The sequence below is a fragment of the Colletes gigas genome, unplaced genomic scaffold (assembly GCF_013123115.1).
Source record: "Colletes gigas isolate AHSC1104 unplaced genomic scaffold, ASM1312311v1 Colletes_gigas_Sc00001, whole genome shotgun sequence".
NCBI classification, from domain to species: domain Eukaryota; kingdom Metazoa; phylum Arthropoda; class Insecta; order Hymenoptera; family Colletidae; genus Colletes; species Colletes gigas.
Genome location: NW_025106630.1, coordinates 10,002,503 through 10,020,856, shown reverse-complemented (window position 1 = coordinate 10,020,856; position 18,354 = coordinate 10,002,503). Strand labels below are relative to the sequence as shown.

General features: G+C 50.9%; 1 protein-coding gene across 1 annotated transcript in view; it reads right to left on the bottom strand.

Annotated features, from left to right (window-relative positions):
* The window catches only part of LOC122405381 (dachshund homolog 2), a 184,666-nt gene that overhangs the window by 105,301 nt on the left and 61,011 nt on the right, over positions 1–18,354 (bottom strand). Inside the window, exon 2 of the mRNA XM_043410074.1 lies at positions 11,338–11,483. Within this exon, the coding sequence (XP_043266009.1) occupies positions 11,338–11,483 (146 nt within the window). The remainder of the gene's footprint in view (positions 1–11,337; positions 11,484–18,354) is intronic.

The window sequence follows — 18,354 nt, the reverse complement described above, 5'->3', positions numbered from 1 at the left end:
GACACGCGGGCACGGAAAAACGTTCCCCTCGATCGACGCCTCGAGCTGATTCCGGGAGAGACCACAGTTCCCCCCTTCCGCCCCCTCCTTCCCGCGGCTTTTCTTTTTTCGCCGCTACGCTCGACCGACCGCCGAGACGATCCGTCGTGAAATTATTTGGAAAATATGCCCTTTGTCCGAGGGATCCTCCCCGGGGGGGGGGCCTCCGCGTTCCCGCCATTGTTCTTACCAAACGACGAAGAAATCGACCGACCGCCCTGGCCGTCTCCGGTCGCGCGCGTTATTTGCGCTCAGGCATGTATATGTTTACCCTCGACACCGACTCCCTCGAAACCCTTGGATTTAACCCTCGAACACCGACCCTCCGGGCTAACGGCCGATGACATCGCGGCCCTTTAAGTACCTTCCGCGACGCCCCGTGCCCCCGCGACGGCTCTCCTTCCGGTTTCGGTTCTTTCGTGGCCCGTCCCGTTTCGTTGTCCACTTCCTTCGATCCCGATCGGGAAGCTGGCGCGCGCGTCCGAGAAACGCGCCGTTAGCCGGGCCCGATGCACGTGCATCCCGGGCCCCCGACATTGTTCCCCGACGTGTATTGGTACATAAACACGGGACGGGAAACACAGTTTCGCGCAGGAGGAATCCGGTTTTTCAAGTAATCGAGAGAGTCGAGGAGCCCTGGGCTGCTAGCAGACAGGCAGGCGGGCAGCCATCGAGGTAGCTCCCTGCGTCCAGTCTCGAAACAACCGAGGAGAGAGTGGATGCCATGGGTATGTACACCTCCTCGCTCCTCCTTCGTTCGCTGTTTCTTCTTTCCTCGCTTTCCTCTTTTACCACACCCATTCTTCTTAATCGCTCGCTCGGCTAGTATCGCCGAGTATTGAGACGTACCGCGCCTGCCTGTCTCGCTACCACCTCGCTTTATCCACCGCGGAACCTTCCACCGACATCCATGGACCATCGACGAGCAGATTTCACGATTCGATCGTTCTTTGAAACGCATTTCGACAAAACACCCCGTTTAGATACGTCAGGTACGAAGGAAGATACAAACTTTGTTACATTTGGGTGGAATTGATAGGCGAAATACTGTGTTTCGTGAACAAACTGTTACATTGTCCTCCTCCGATACCATTATACATTTATTATTACGGCCGACATAAAGGTATCATCGTGAACGGAATTATTTCTTTTCCCCGTCTCGAACGAAGGCATGGAAATGGCCAGAGCCGAGTTAAAATGACCCCGCGTCCGTCGAGCGAGGGTTAAAAATTAGTTCCGCGCGGTGTTATTGGCTGTAAAAACGCGAAAGTACTAAAAATATGTTAATCCCCTATCGTATAACCTGCCCGTCCAGGAACCCAATAAAAACAATCCCCGCGATGCTCTCCGTGAAATTTTCGCGCGAATTAAATAATCTCCGACCCTTGCAAATTTAGTTATTCGTATATCTTTCGCGGAGGAATATATAAATCGATTGAACATGTCGTTCAGAAGTGCGTCGATGAAAAGCAAACGAATCGCTCTGACGTTCGTGATTTTTTTAAATCGAATTAATTCGAAACAAAGAAGTGGCATAGTTTCTTTGTTTGATACGAGCGTAACTGTGACCGGGGGCCACAAAGGGGACAAAATATTGAAAACTAAAAACAAAAAGTGCACGAATACGCGTGGCATACTTTACTTTTCATTCCTACGTTAGGGGGTTAAAAAAGAAAAAAGTGATTGGTGACCCCGAAGGTGTTGCGAGTCTACTTGCGAGAAGAGGAGCGAACGAACGCTAAAAGAGGGAACGGAAGCGGTGGCAGAATATTGAGACGTAGCTACCTCGTGGTCGATAGAAGGAGGGCGAAGAGGAATAAGATACGGTCGATCTTTCTCGCGGAGCGTCGTAATCGACGATAACGCAAGGCGAGCGAAGCGTCTAGCCACCTTTCGGCGGTTCCCCTCCCGTTCCCCCTCGGGGCCCTTCGCGGGTTCTTGTCTCTCGTGGCCGGGGCCCTTCTTCGGCAGCCTACCTACCACGCGTCTCCACGCGAAAGAGCAGTCCAGTATTTGTTCTTCCAGGGTCTCATCCGATGCGAGCATCATCCGAGGGCAGTAAACCTTTTGATATATAGTCGAAGGTTTTTAGAGTTCTGTCAGCCACGCCCACAATCAGCCTTAGTATTATTTACACTCCTGGTGGTTTGTAGTCGGTTGTCTCGCTCCTTCGTCCCCCGTAGCCCCCTTCCCGCCTCGTCCAGCGCGCTTTTTTACTCGTTTCGCGTGCTCTTCTTGCCCGAGCGGTCTTCCGACGCGCCTCTTCGGCATCGTCATCGTCCACCACGTCGTCGGGCTCTCCGTTTTTCCAACGGTCCCGCGTTCCTCGTTTTTCTCGATCCCCTTCGATATATTCCAGACCGATCCCTCCCCCTCCCCCCGTCCCCCTTTCGCAGTTTTTCCCCGGTTTCGATCTCTTCCGGATGCCCGCGCCTCGACCTGGGCACCGAGAATTTGTAAAATTAGATACGATCGTGGGCTTCACGGCGCATCATCCCCGCGAAATTATCTATTCCGAGCGGGGGCCTGTTATGGCGCGCGATCGCCATAGCCCGGGGGCCCAGATTTCGGATTTCGCCGCGCGTCTTCTGTCTCGAGCACGCAACGACCGTGGCCCGATGGTCCACCCGACGAGAAAGGGACGCATATTTTATTTCGGAAATGATGATGATACGCACGAAACCTTCCCCCGCCCGGCGTCCTTCGGTTTTATCGCGTCGATTCGCCTTTGGTGAACTCCTTTCTTTCGCTCTGCTCCTTTTGTATTGGGAATCCCTTCGCTCCAGTCACGAAGAGTGGCGCCGATCGCTCCGTCTCTCGGCTCTCTCCGGCCGGGCAAAGCGACGATGACAAGGCCCGAGGTCCCGGGGGCGAATACAAGGTGTCCCGGTGGTCCCGGCGCGATCCAAAAGGGCCTGACTCTTCGTACAAACGCGATTCTTCGCTAGGATTCTCGATCGTAGAGGAACGCTGCTTTAAAAATACAGCAACTTGCTCTGAATTTTAAATTGTATTCTCGATATGCCACCTCAGATATTCGCGTGACCGTCAATCATTCCGTATCGATATGCCACGCACGATGTACTATAATTTCAGTTGCATAAATCGCATATGTGATATAAAATCGTTTTATTCCCCGTGTCATAATTTATTCGCGTAACGATAAAGGACAATAAAAATTGTACAAGAGAAAATATTATCGCTGCAAGGGTAGTTTAGACTCCCTCGTTACATCTGTAGGTATTAAAGAGTCCTCCCATAAGTAAATAAATAATCCAGAGAAGGAAGTCGCTCGCACCATTCGAATAAAAACACAGATCGACGGGTATCGAGAATCGTATCGTTGAACCCTGTGTAGCCCCGAGTGGCGTTAGGCTTCTTGGTGATTTTCCCGATGCGTTTCGCCGGCACTATTATTTTTAGTGGAAAAGATGGTAGGGTGTGCCGAAGGAAAGGGGGAAGCCGGTGAAAGCGAGAGGTTCGCGCACGGCGATCGGGTCCGAGCCGAAAAATCGATGTCGGGGCTAATCTCGAAGGTAAATCTTTCCCGCGAGCTAATCAAAAGCGAGGATCGAGCCCGGGGCCCCGTGTGCGTTTTGGAACCATCTGCCCGTCGGCCGGTCCGCGGCGAGCGGATAGCAATAGTCCGCTCGACGAGGCGGCCCCCGTCACCGATCCGCCTCGTTCCCGGCGAGGTCGATACTTTTTCACGTGCTCGCAACATCGGTTAATCCTCTGCATAAACATTGTATTGTATTTCGCCGGGGATGCTCCCATTCTATCATATTTTGTTATTAATATCTTCCGACTGGCTGGGCCCAGGAGCCGGGACGGGGCACTTTTGTGCACCGCCGAAGGTAAGCCTCGCGCCGCGCGGAGCGGGACCGAGCGATGGTGAAACGACACGGAGCGACGAGGAGGAGCGAGGGAGGCAGCAGAGAAAGGTTTCGGGGAAAAAGAAACCAACGGAAAGGAACGAAGAGGGAACCGCTCGATACCGGTTTCCTTTATCGCACAATGCCTACCGGGGATTTTTATTATTATCCACGATCCTCCCTAGTAGAGCAGGGCGTCGATTTCGCACGACCCTGCCCGACGCTACGTCTTCGATCCACGCTCGAATCGAACCCGCGGAGCGGATGTAAACACGAGACCGATGTACGCGCGGTTAAACGCCGCGAATCCGGTCGTCACCGTGCCACCCGCGACGAGTATTTTCAACCCCCGAAACGGGATCGGGAATGAAAAGAAAATAAATAGCGTGGCAAAAAACCGCGAATCGTTCGCGTGGGTACACGGTTGTAACCAGGACCTTTGACATGCGCCCGTGTAAACGAACAACGCCGCCCGACCGCCCTCCAAATGTAGACATTTACCCCTGTCGAGGGGAAGTTTCAACCGGCAGAAAACAAGCCGCGATCCGTGGTGTCGGTTTTCATTTCCCTCGCGCGTTTTTTTTATTTTTCTTTCTTTTTTTTTTTTTTTTTTTTTTTTGTTGCGCCCGCCCGTTGTTCAACCAGTCTCCCTCTCTTTCTCTCTCTCTCGCGGGGGCTGACGAGTCCCCGGTCGGCCGTGTTTCTTTCCCTCCATTATTCCAAGCACTTCCGAGGTTCGTTTGTTGGTCACGAGGGCGGCCGGGGAGCCGGGTGGAAATTATAAAAATACTCGCGAGCGACCGGTCCGCTCGCGGACGGACAAAGCGGCCCCGCTCGTTGATTCGCGAGTTAATTGAGCGGCGCGGCACTCGCCGGCCGCTAACGAGTAAATTGTTGACTACCACCGTCGCTGGTGCCGTGAACACCGCGCTAGCTGGCCCCCCCCCACCGCCGCCGACGGAACAGCCGGGAAATTAGTACAGATTTTTGAAGCAATTAGCCTCGGTTTTCACCGCAGGAAATTGCCGTCACTCGCCTAAAAAGCCTCGCCGCGCTTCGTTGTACAGCGCCACGGCTCCGCCCCGCGAACGCGAGCGCTCATCCGCGACCGGATCGCGCGGCTCCAACGCGTCCTCCTCCAACTACCGATACCCCCTTCAACCAACTTCCTACAAAAACCGGAAACGCCGCGCTTTTTCTATTTCACGTTTTATTTACCCCTCAAATGATCACCCCCGACGTTTGTTCCGACGATGTACCTGTTGTTCCACACCATTTTTAATCAAAGCATCGAAGATCGATAGTTCGTTTAACATAAATTTTAAAACGAACTTTTGCTTTCACTTTAAGTATCTCGACTTCATAAAACATTTCTCGATCACCGATCCAGGCAAATATACTTTTAATCTCGATTCATTCGACGTAACTAATTCGACCGAAAGTTTCGATCACGTGATACCGGGTTTCCGTACAAAGAGTTATTCGCGTTCTCTGTTGCGACTTTTTTCGCGGACTTTCATATTTGACTGCGCTCGTCGGCTAAGCTCCGTATACAGACTTTCGTATCCACCGGCACGGGGAAAACGGGAATGTAGACTTCTGTTACAGCTCGTAAATTTCGATACAAATAGTAGAAAAATTACCCAGATATCGTCCCGGCGTGTAACAAATGCTTAACGAAGTGTGACCCGCACGAAACGAAACACTACACTGGGACGAGTATATGATTTTCCTTATAAAACGAGCAGTAAATTATGAAACGCACGATGGAATTCTAAGAAACAGAGTAATTGAAAAATTAAACTTGTAATTCTAGCGGTGCTACCTATTTACCTATTATTTTATCTATCTGAAACATCGATTAGACCTACATGATTCCATCTTCGAGCAAACTTGGAGTTATGTAAATCTCACTCGACAACGTAACTAGCAATCCTGCATAAATTTACGATATACCTCTATTATCTCTTAGCTATCCGAATGCCCAGTAAATACAATACATTCTAAACGCCTTAGTACTGCACTCTGTTTCTTAATAAGTAAATAAAAGACGAGTATTTTCGTAAGAAGTCTACGATAAATCGTTAAAGTCTGACCAAATCCACCGGCCATTAAGGCGAGACATTAACACGATGTAAAGTTTCCAGTACCAGAGATCCTCGGTTGATAATCTTTTCGGAACGCGTCGCCGTCGCGTCGCTTAGATGGGAAAACGGGTTTAATCGTGTTTGTCGCCGACGTGGGATCCGAACATAACCGCGAGCGGAAGAATCGTAAAGGGCCTCGGTGAAATAAAACGGCCGATGAAACAACGAGCGGACACCGTCGTAATTAAGTCGCGGCGAAACGGAGCGCGATGTCCCGCGAGTATCGGGAGAGGCGTCCGACGCGTTTTATGGCGCCGCTTCGCGTCCCCGCGCGTCAGCTTGCTCGCCGCGAGGGCTAAACCCTTCGCGCGACCGCACCGCCCGTTTTATGCACATACAACCAACGAACCAGAAGTCCAAAACGTATTCCAAACATGTTCAACCTTTCTCTTCCTACATTTATACACGAGCATTCGAAGGGTTGGTTTGCAAAACGAGACTTTCGAAATATATAGAATCCGTTTTCAAATCTATTTAAAGTTTCTCGATGTTTGAACACCCCTAAGCGATTCACAGAGCTAACAGATACGATCGTAAGTGCGGAGTTAGGGTGTCGTACAACCTGTCGTTTGGACGCGGCTGCGCCGAATTACAGTACTGGACATCGTTGCAACTCGATGTACGGACACATTGTGAAATAATTCAAGCCGTCTATGGCTGCTGAATATAATGGTTCGCTCTGGTAAGAAGCTACCATAAAATCCGGCGTACCGCGAGCGTGACGAACGTCAAGTAGGAACGAACATGGCCGTTCAGCGATCGGTTGGAAGGATTCTCTGTATGATTTCAGATTCGAAACAGAAGCGAGGGTACTGCTTTTTTTAGGTACGATTTGTCGTACAGCTGGTCGTTACTCGGAAAAAACAACGTAGTACATTGTCGAGTACGATTATCGTTGTACATCGTCGACTCATCGTACGATAAATCGTCGCGTCCCTGGTACCTGGTTAAACCTTGCTTTGTACTTTGGTTGACCATCGCGAAGCACTAAGCAACTATGTTGTACCTAGATCGATGCAACAGACCCTATAAATTGCAATATTGTGGAGAACAAAAATTGCTGTACACTTAAACGAAACTTTTGTTATTTGGATATGGATGATTCTAACAAGTTTGACAATGTTTGATGACGCTTGAGAGCAAAAAGAAATAAAGAAGTTTGGGAGCGGAAGTCGAGCATAATTCGCGGAGAAACGGAAATCGTCGCTCGTCCCTCTCCACTGCGTCGATGTAACGCGGACCGCGTAATAATCTCGGGCGACGTTATTATCGCTTTAATCGCGAGGATTATTTCACTTTCGCGTCAAATCTCCCGGTCTGCTCGGTTTTGGCTTCGGTTTCGCGTCCCTCGCTGTCCGAGCGTGTCCGCCCCGCGTAATTTCTGACCGCAGGGTGAAAATTCCACGTAAGCCAGTGGTTCTCGTCGCCCGTCCGCAGGATTCCTCCCCAATTTAGTCGACTCCGACGACCTGTCCACTGACAAAGAACCTCTGCACGAGGACCAACGAGTCCTTCTACGCTCGAGACTCGTCCCTTGCCACGGATTCGTTAATTACTTCGCGCGGATATCCGATCCTGGGCTCCGTCTCGACCGCAAATTCGCGGCCTCCCGCGCGCGATCGCTCGCTGGATCGCGATATTTGGTAAACGGCCCCCGAAACTGAGTCGGGAGAAACGAATTTATGCTTTGGAACGGTGTCCATTGAAATCCATTTAAGCACCAACGATACGAAACGATTCGAGTATTTCATACGTACTTTTATTTTACCGTACGCGTACCGAATAATTAAAAAAAATTTTCCTCGCGTCCATTTCGGTTGCAGTTTTTCGATCGACTGATATTCGTAAACGCGCTCGACGCTAATTACGATCGACGCCATTAGCGCGCGCCGCGTATTAACGGAATAAAATACAACTTCCCGTACTGCCCCACGTTCCCCAACCGAATCGTCCATCTTTATTTTAATCTAATTTTACACGCATCTGTTCGAGAATTTTTTAAACGCCCATAACACTCGCTCTCCACTCATTACCCGGCACTCCTGATCTACCATGCACGCTTTCGTTTTCTTTATTATTATTGTTCTTGCCCGATATGAAACGGACTTAAAGAAGATACTGCATCGACGTGTCAACAGTCTGTCTTTCGTTTATGGCTTTATAGGCGGGGCCGTTGGTAACAAGAACACCGGATGGCCGATGCGGACGAGACCACTTTTTGCCGAGCGATTGTACATCTGTCTTCGGTTTTTTTCTCAATTTGAAAAAATGATAAACGACATACGATAGCAGGTGAAAAAATCTTTCGACACGAGTGGAGGTAATTATTCGCGTTTTCTTCAAATTAAAAGAAATTTCCTATCCAAACCACCGAGAACAAGTTTTCCGCGTTCCCGGCGCGTTGTTGGCCGGTCTGGCCGTCGAACCAGAAGTTGGCCCCTCGGAAGCGTGAAAATTGTCGCGGCGGGAAAGTGGAGAGGTCTCGGGAACGGTCGATGGCGCGATATCGAAGCGACGTCGGCCCCCTATTAACCGGGTTTTATTGGTACACGAGCCAACCGCGTTGGCTGACCTACGACCGGCAACAGTTAATCAATGCTTTTATGAGCATTCGCTCGCCAGTACAGCGTCGTTGCAGCCGCGACTGGCCAAACCACCCTGCCACCCACTCGGTCGCGAGCGTTCCCTGTCTCTGTTCAACCCCCGTTCGTACAGCCCCTCTTTGGCGTGCAACGATTCGAAAACCGCGAGCTGTCCGGCTCGCGGTGCGTCGCTGTCCAAACGGGACGCATTGCCGGATATAGATTTCCCCTCGACGGCAACGGAACCGTTTCTCGCGAGACGGGAAAATTCCCGAAGGTTTTCGTCCCGCGGCGCGTAAACGCCGGGGTGCTTGGATAATTTACTTAGTTTGCGCATTAATGTACGATTCGCTATGCATTAGGTCATACAATATAAATTGCGGCCGGCCAATTTGATTAATGCTATTTCGGTAATCGATGCATTAAATAATTACGAGCCAGGGAACGACGGGGGCGGGAGAGGAACGGAACGCGCGCGAACCGCTCGACGTTAGCCGATAGTCATTAGTTTATTACGTGGGTCGGGGCTAGTTGGAGAGGTCCGGGAATAGTTTTCATCGGAAAACGATCGGCGCGGAACGTAAGCCGCGGCGACGTCGAAAAAGGCGCGAGGAACGAGCGCGACTTCCCATCGAGAGAACCCGTGCACGCGGCGCGCACACGCCGTTAAGCCGAGCAACCCCCGCGTCTACACCCCCTCTCTCTCTCTCTCACACCCTTGTTTTTTTCTCTCTATCCGTCTCTAAGCCCCTTCTCTACCGCGGGCTATTTATTTTTCTCATCGGTTTTAATTTCGTAGAGACAACATAGATGCGTATCGGCCGTCCGCGCCGCTGCGTGCGCGTATACACGGCTATTGTGCCCCGCTACCTCCCGAATGGATGTTACGCCGCCGCTATCGGGATCGGATCTCGCTCGTTGAGTTTATTAATTGCGTTATGGCAAGTGCCGTCCGCCGCCAGCCGCCAGCCGCTCGCCTACCGGTCCAAATTGAAAAAAATCCACCGTATGCGACCCGTACCGCTCTCCAACCGATCGCATAATGCTTTCTATCGCCATTCCTAGCCACCAACAAAGCTATACTCGCGACTCGCCGTTCTTATTCCGGGGGGGTTTTTCTACGTCGAGATATAATAAATATTGGATTCCGCGCCAAAGGTATCTTGTTCAATTCCACAACTTCTGCACGAGCCTGTAAATTTCAATCGCAATCGTAACGATAGTATCGAAACACGTCTCAATCCCATCGCCAGGCTCGATTTTCCCTTTCCTTTCTTCTCTTTTCGATCCCCGAGAACGTAGCCGCGGATAAGATGCTGCTAAATCCTTCTCACGGCGATACTCGTTACTCTCGCGATAAATGCGTTCTGCGCGGACTGGTTTAGATAGGATGTTGCAGAGATGTTTACCTCAAAAGTCGAGGCCTAACAGATTCCCTTCTCTTAACGCTAGATCGACGTCGTTTTCTTTTTTCCCCCCCCAACACCTGTTACTCCCCGTATCAAAGGGTTTATCCCGTGCCTAAATAAATGAATTGACGTTCGAGAAGAAAATCGAGCAACAGTCGGACAGGGGCGCGTTGCTGGCGATCAATCGTACCCGGACGGGGATCCAGTCGTAAAACAATTATACAATTACCCCGGGCCCGTAATTAATTGCTCGCCGTTTCCGCGTTTACCCCGACTGCAGTCGCGGTTCCGAAACTCGGCGCGCCCCGCGCTCGTCCGCGCGGCATTAATTCATTAACGTTGCACCGTCAAACGTATTTGCCCGTAAAATTGAACGGCCAGCGTATTCGCGATTATTTGCTTAACCAATTTCCGAACACGGCGATCGTCGACGCGATTTTACGACTCTCGGGAGCCGTTTCGGAATGGCGGGCGCCGGGCACCATCGAGAAACCGTCGCGTCTCCGAGGATTTTTCACCGTCGAGGGGTTTGGTTCGATAAACGGCGAAACACGGCCGGCCGTCGGTGCCGATATTCTGGTATCGGCAACCGCCGCCACAGGCCGCAACACGACGGTGCAGTTGCAGTTAATTTGCTCACTCCAAGTGTGTTTGATTCCCCTAATTAATTGATCGGTGGGGTCACCGTGGCCCGGCGCGTATACGGATGGCAGTAATCAAGTGCGTGCCCCTGGTACCAGGGCTACTCGCCTCTGACCGAGCACACACTTTGCGTACGAGGAGCCCACCAGATATCTTTCGACGCGTTTCATGTCGTCGATCGCTCAGGAACCACCAAGGATCGCTCGATCGTAATTTTGGTCGACGCGAACGTTCCAAAATATTGTTCAGACAGAGAGAAATCGCTAACGTTAATTTGAATAAACGTAGGAGCGAGAATAAAATAACAGATGGCGAACGAAAAATGCAGAATAGAGTCGTTGGGTGCCCCGACTCATTTAGGATCCAAAGTCCGTTTCGTGGCGGCTTAAATAACCAGCCGACGTTCTGCAACACTGTCATCAAATCCGGTGCGATTTCCATAAAACGTCGAGCACGTAGGAGAGTCCGGGGCCCCGCGGCCGTATAGTAAAATACGAACGTCTCGTCGCGAGAGAACCGGGGTCCGCAAAACGCTCGAAAAGTCGTTCGCGCGCTCGTAACCGGAATCGTAAGCGCGACCGGTCGGATCGATCGGGGGACGGCCAGCGGCCGAGTATCGACAAAAGGAAGCGGCAACACTCACCCAAATGCCCGTTCTCGTAGTAATCCCCGTTGTCCATTCTGTGCTTCTTCAACGAATGCTGAGGGTGGTGACCGGTCGCCGCGGCCAGGTGGCTGGCTGCGAGGAGGCCGACGGAGGCTCTCTTCGGTGGTCTTCCTGGCCTGGAGCTGTACAGTGGTAGAGAGTTACTGTGGTTAGAGACACCTGTCATCGAGGTAGCGTCTTACCCCGATCTGCGTGCTTACGACGCTCGTCGCAAGTGGTTCGTTTCGTTTCGCGAAAAAAGACGTCCCGGCGACACGGTGCTTTCCGTACCCTGCCCCCCCTCTTACCGACAGAGCTGTTGGAGAACAATTGTTCCACCACGTATGCGCGCTATACTACTTTTCGCTAACGATCGTACGTTCACGATTTAACCCTTTGACGAGGAACCCGAGTCACTTGTCTACTCGCGCTTTCGATCGTGATCCTATCGCTAAACGTTGCTACAGGTCAGAGAGGACCCAAAGCGGTCGTACGAGGGTTAAGAACAACAGCAGCACCGAGAGAGGGTCGAGGAACGTCCGTCGGAGTCTTTTTTCGCGAACTCGTTGCATCCACGAGACTATTCGGGCCCTCTTCTTGCGAAAAGAGGCGGCGCTGGAAGGGTAGAACTCGATGACCGAGTTCTAGCCGCTGGAAGCGTCGATCGGTCTAGTCGGTCCGCAGAGAGCGTACGTTTCGAGAACTGGTTCTCGGGGGCGAGCAAAGGGAAGCGGAATCTCGCGATCGGCGTGCACGCGCGTCCTCGCGAGCGAAAGTGCCCACGAGTCGCGAAGATACCGGCTAATACGTAGCGACGCTGCACCGATAAACCTAACAGAGGGGAAGATAAAGCAGCGCGTGGGACGACGGAGCGGACCAAATAGGCTAAACGCATTTGCACGAGTTATCGCGCGCTGAAATACCGGCCGAATCGTCGAACGCGACTCGAAAACCGAGATCGGGAAAGAAATTGCGGAGATGCATCGACCTTCTTTAGGAAATATTCCATCCAAAGCATTTTCTGGTTGATATTCAATCAGTGATGGTTTAGTTTATATATTGGCATTGCATTTTACACTTTAGACGAGGTATTCATTGGAAAGTTTTACTCCTGAAAGCAATTCTTAATAGCGAGACTTTCCAATGGACACCAAGCGTTAGGTTCGAGTAGAGGCAAAGTCTCCCGCGTATCTAGTTTGCACACCACGTGACGCGTGTTCCTCGATCGATGGCGCTAGCGTTCCTCTATCGTGAGTGGAACGAGCACACGAAAGCGTCGATTAATAGAAAGAGATGCAAGCACAGACGCCATTTCAGAAACTTTGATCCTGGAAGACCAAATTTGGAAATACTTCGAGGAGTAAAACTCTCGATTGTCAACGGGTATCGCGTACATCCATTATCCGGAGGAAACGCCTGGAGGGTTTTCGTCGCGTAGAGGATCTCGAGGTGATCCTCGCGAGGTCTGCGGAGAGGAGAAGCTGCGGTTGGCAGGAACGGTCATTTTTCATAGGCAGCAGGCGCCGGAGTGGCGCTTCCATGCACACGCCTAGCACGGACACACGCCGCTCAATGTGTACATACGCGTACGCGCGTGATTCAAGCTTTTGCTCTCGCCGAGAAAACGCTCGAGACTCGTTGTTCCCGCCGCGGGATCCTTTCCATCGCTCCCGATATAGCGTCTATGTGCTCCCAGTGGCTCCCAACCGACATTCCCATCGACACGTTCCAAACTTTCATACCAAACACCCGTGCAATCAACTTCGAAATCCATTCGTGATCGTTGATTCGGATTCACGATTGATCGCGACGACGAAAGGCGCGAATTCTTTCGATATTTCCATCTCAGGCGCCAGAAACGGCGTCCCGGCCCGCCGGATGAGCATCCCTGGCCCGGTAAGCGAGCAATCTCATAGTAGTCAGGACAGATTTGTAAATCTAATTTTTCATCCCGTCTTTCTGCCAGCCCTCTCGCTTCGCTTCTTCGTTGCTCGGAGTCTTCCTCATCCTCCGTCCAACTCCTCGTCTCCCCAGCCCATCCTCCCTCGATTCGCCGGTCCCGTCGATCTCTCGTACTCCGTTCTGCGTTCCTCTTGGCGCCCTCCCACTCACGCCCGTCGCTCGTTCCTCGTTCCTCGCGATACCTTCCACCATCTCGCGCTTTCCCTCCGCCTTCTCTCACGCACGGGATCTCCAGACGATTCTCAGACGGCCGGTTTATACGGCGTTGATCTCTTAAACCGCTTAGCTTCGGGTTACACCGAAAACAAGAACGCACTCTCCGACGCTTAGACCCGCATAATACGTACTTGTTTGCGTACGAGTCTACCGGCGAAATAAGAAAACCTCCGATGGATCCCTTTCTTCTCCTCCGCCTTCGATCCGATCGAGACGCGCGCTACGAACCTGACGGGACGTCCCAGAACCCTTTCGCCGTCAAGGTAATACCATAATACACCCCCTCTGGCTACAGATTTTCGACCCAGATCGATATTTCCCGAAAAGATGATCCCTTTAAGACAGATCACCCGGGTAATTCGTTCAGATTTTGATAGACTTCGAAGAGTACGAGTAAAGAATCCAGTACGACGATACGCAAAAATGATTCGAACGAGCTTTGCCTGGTTTGAAGGAAGCCAGCCCAACTTTGATCGAGCCCCTAGCCGTATATTAACACGTCAAGCGTCTGTGTAGGTCATGGATAACCGACGGTAAACTTTTCGTCCGCATCGATCATGGGTGACCGACGATATACACTGCAACGAGGTATCGACTTTGAGGTCACCGTCGGAACTTGCATTTCTTCAGCAAATCGTGCTCTTCAATACTTTTTACGTACAGATCCGTTCAAATTTGATTAATCATCCCATACCAGATGTATCCTAGGGACAAAGATCAATCTTGGAAGGAATTGTGAGTCGTATTGGGTCGGACGATTCAATCAGCCTCCGTGAGGCCTGCATCTAAGCTAAGATTAATCGACACTGTCTACATTTTCCTCACTCGCGGAGACAAGGGTCCTTTCTCTTTAATATACGTCACATTTATCCAACTCGCCTAGCTTGGTTTCGAATACACAACAATGTTGGATCTATTTTCTTACGAGAAACCACCCCATACGGTATGCTTCTTCAATTCGTGGAGTAATTTCGATCGAGAAAGTTCCCGCGCGGCCACGATCGACTTTTGCAGCCGATCGCGCGTATCGGCACAGACTCCGTAACCGTCGAATCGTAAATCTTGTTTCCGTGAAAATTCCAGGGTTACTTTCGGAACGCGTAACGCCGCTTTCGGGAATTTCCGCGCTCGGCCGTAAATCGGGGAACGAATCTCCGGCGGGGAAAATCGCGCGGATATCGAGAAAGCCGGTTGCGAAATCGCGGTGGTCGCGTAGCACGATTCCGTTGGCCAAGAGATCGAGAGATCGGGAGATCGGTAATAATCGCGCGGGTTGCGGCAACACGGCGGCCCCGCAGCTACCAGATTCCGTTTCGACTCGACAGAATTAATTCCCCGATTGGTTCTAACGGAGCACCGAGACAGGATACCGTAACGCAATGATTACCGGCTCTTTGGCGCCGATATTTTTACCCCTCGTTGAATGCTAGATACGTATCGAGCTGCGAATTCGACGCCGCGTGTACCGCCAGAACCAGTATCGACGAAAACACGCGGTTTCGATCAGGGCACGAAATGCAAAGTGGAACGCACAACTACCGCGGAATTATTACTCGCCGTAAAAAGTTCTATTGCGCTTTTAGCCGAGAGTAAATTGCCGGCAGGCTCCAGGTAACGACGATTATCGTTGCGTATCGAAAATATGTAACGTTCTATGGGTTGGTCGATGCCTTGCTCGCGTAAGAGTCGAATTTAAGTTGACTGGATGTCCAATTTCAGAGAGAAGAACAAAGAGAAGTTTAAATAAAAGTCGCGGATCGTCGTGGAGGACGGTTGTTATTTATCGCGGGTTTATCCGTAAGCGCATCGATCGAGTTTGGCGGATAAGCGGCGTACGATCGGGGATCGATCGAGGGTGCGACGCGGCAGATCGATCGATTAGATCGGAGCTGTTTTGCGTTGCGCTCGATTCGCGTCCGGTCGGGTATCGCGTGTGGGATTCGCGATGATCGCGCCAGGTGCTACGCTTCGATCCGATCGTTCCCCGCCTTAATGATCGTTGCACCAGCGGCGGAGAGAAGCCGTTGGTCGGAGGAGCGAGACCGCGTCGAAGGATACCAACGACGAAAGAGACCGACGAACGGGATAAATAGAAAAGAGGGACACGTCGATACACTGTGGAGGAATTGCAACCCATTCTCGCGTGATAGGCCGTTTAGGGACTTTGGGTCCCTCGGAGCATCGCGCGGCCTTCGTGCGATCTCGTTTCGCCCCGGTCGGCAAAAAATTCTTACGAGCATCTTCGACGATAAACGCACGTTCGGTGTACCGTTCTAGAAACGATCCATCCGCACGGGAAAAAGAAAATCGAGACGAGGGATCCGTGAAACGCCTCGATTTGTCCAATCGTTTCGTACGGCCTCTACGAATCGTCGGAATTTCGGGGCAGACGGTGGGCCCCGGAGCGATCGCGGTGAACGATCGTCGTTGCGGCGCGCGGCAAAATTCGATCGTTTCGAGAAAAAAGATCTCGCGACCGGGAGAGGAAGCGAGCGACCATAAATTGTCAATTTCGAAGTCAATTTGCCCGGGCTTACCAATCGGCTGCCGGTTAATTTCAAGGTGAATTGTGTCCAATATGGGTATATTATTAATGGCCCGGCGAGGGATAGGGTGCACTTCGAGCAGAGGGTTGCAACCCCGTTTTCGCGCACTGCCCGAATCTATCGCTCGGGGCTGCGCCGATACGCTCTTTCTCTCTCCCCCTCTCTCTCTCTCTCTCTCTCTCTCTCTCTCTTGCATTCGGCATTCCGGATTAAATGCTCTCTGATGTTGTTGCAGCAGTTGTCGCTCGCGGCCGACGCTTCCGGATTTTCCTTAGGAATTCCAACCGGGCTTTGCGCGCCGTGGAATTCTTAAACCAGATCGTGAAACGATCTCAGCTCTCGCCTCGACAAAGGAGCCACTGTTGCCGCGTTAAACAACGCGCTATCTTTGAATTACGACGGTGCTGCGTTATCGCATCCTGCTACCGTTCTGCGCCGTCCAAACACACTGCCGAAAACGCGGGAACGACGCATGCTTCGCGTATACCGTTCAAATTAAACAATTAAATAAGAATTATTTTATTCAGGCCACTTCGAACCTCACATCCAAGTCTAAAGTACTAAAATCGTAGAAAGGTATCGCGAAATAAAAATTAAAAGTTCGAAAATTGGCACTATTTTTTTTTATGGAACTCCAATTATTTTGTTTCGTTTCTCCAACCGCGCGTAATTCGAGTTTTAATTATCGTGCGTTTTCTCGTACCTAAAATATCCTTACATTCTACATTTTTACAAATTTAACAACTTTCTAGCACGCAAGTCGACCATATCGAACTATGTAGAATTTTTTAATTTTTCTACGTAAATCGTTAAGGCCATAATTGCTAAATACCACGAGATGACTAGCATTGTATCAGTCGGATATAGAACCGTGCTGTGAATTTGAAACGAAAGTTTCGGCGAAAGTCTAAAATTCATCGATAACGACTGGAAGAAAAATCGATGGAAAATAAAGTCGACGCTAACGCGGGACATTTGAATTCGACGAGTCACTTGAGTGCAAAGTAATTACCACAGAACAATCGTAAGGTGCAGCGAAACACGATTGCTAACAGGATCTAGGAACGACCGGACGTGTGAGCGTTCAAAGAAAAATAGTACGTCTAATTAATTGCAATCGATGCGCGCTTAATTATAATTAATATATTCTTTTCTACGAAGCTCTCACGTTTCTTCCACTCAACCACTGCAAGACCTACAGCGTCGTCGTATAATTTGTCAAGGGGGAAACGTATCGTTCTCGCGTTTTAAAGTCGTCCAAGTGCTCTCGACGCTAACCATGGAATAAACAACAAGGACATAAAACATAAACGAAGTTGTCCAGCATCAAAGTGCATCGATGATATCGTTACGACGCGGATCGAGTGATTTCGATCGGTCGATATTGAAATCACGGTCCGCGGGTACAGAGAATTACCCGTATCTGGGTAATTGCAGTTGTTAGAAAATTGCTAACACGTTGAGTCTCGTTTCAAAGAAATACCGTTTGCTACTTGTTACGCTCCACTCTCCTCGACTAAGTACGTGGCGCGGTAAGGTGGAAATCGTGCGTGTGTGAGCACACACGCTGTTTCAAAGGACCATCTTTTATTGATATAAGCCTATCGACCACTAGGAAAAAGATGAGAACTGTTCTTACGGAAGAAATATATCGATGATCGTTAGGTCCTCGGCTCAATTTGTACGATCGCGGGTCGCGTGACGCGTCCGACGAAATGTATACAGATTTTCTCCACGGACGCGCCGGAGAGTCCACTTGTAACGCGTTGCCGCCCTTTGGCAATTAAAAAAAAAAAAGAACTATAAACCGCTTAACGCGCGGCGCGGCCCGCGGCGAACGTAAAGTCGTAAAACGATATAACGAATAATACGAGCGCTCGTGGCTCGGCTTCTAATTGTCAGTTTTGCCTTTACGTCTTTCCACGGTTTTCTGGCCATCGGTGACCGTAAACGTTCGCTCCCCGTCCCACGGTGGATCTTTTTTCGAAAAGTTGCGAGCGTCGAGCCGTGGGGGGGGGGGGGGGGAAGCCCGGTCCCTCCCGTAAAGCGTCGTCGCGCGCAATTCCCGTCATAACAACGACTTCAATTTTCGTCAAAAGTCTTTCGACGTTATCGTCGTCGCCGCCGTCAGCCCGTACGACCCCTCTTTTCCACCCTCCGTCTCGCTCCATCGCCCTCCGGTTTCTCTCTCTCTGGCCGCGGGATCGGTCCGTGCCTTTCGATTTCTCGCTTTATAAACTCGATTGCCGGCCCCGAAATCCAACAACCGACGCCGAAGCGGCATTTTCCA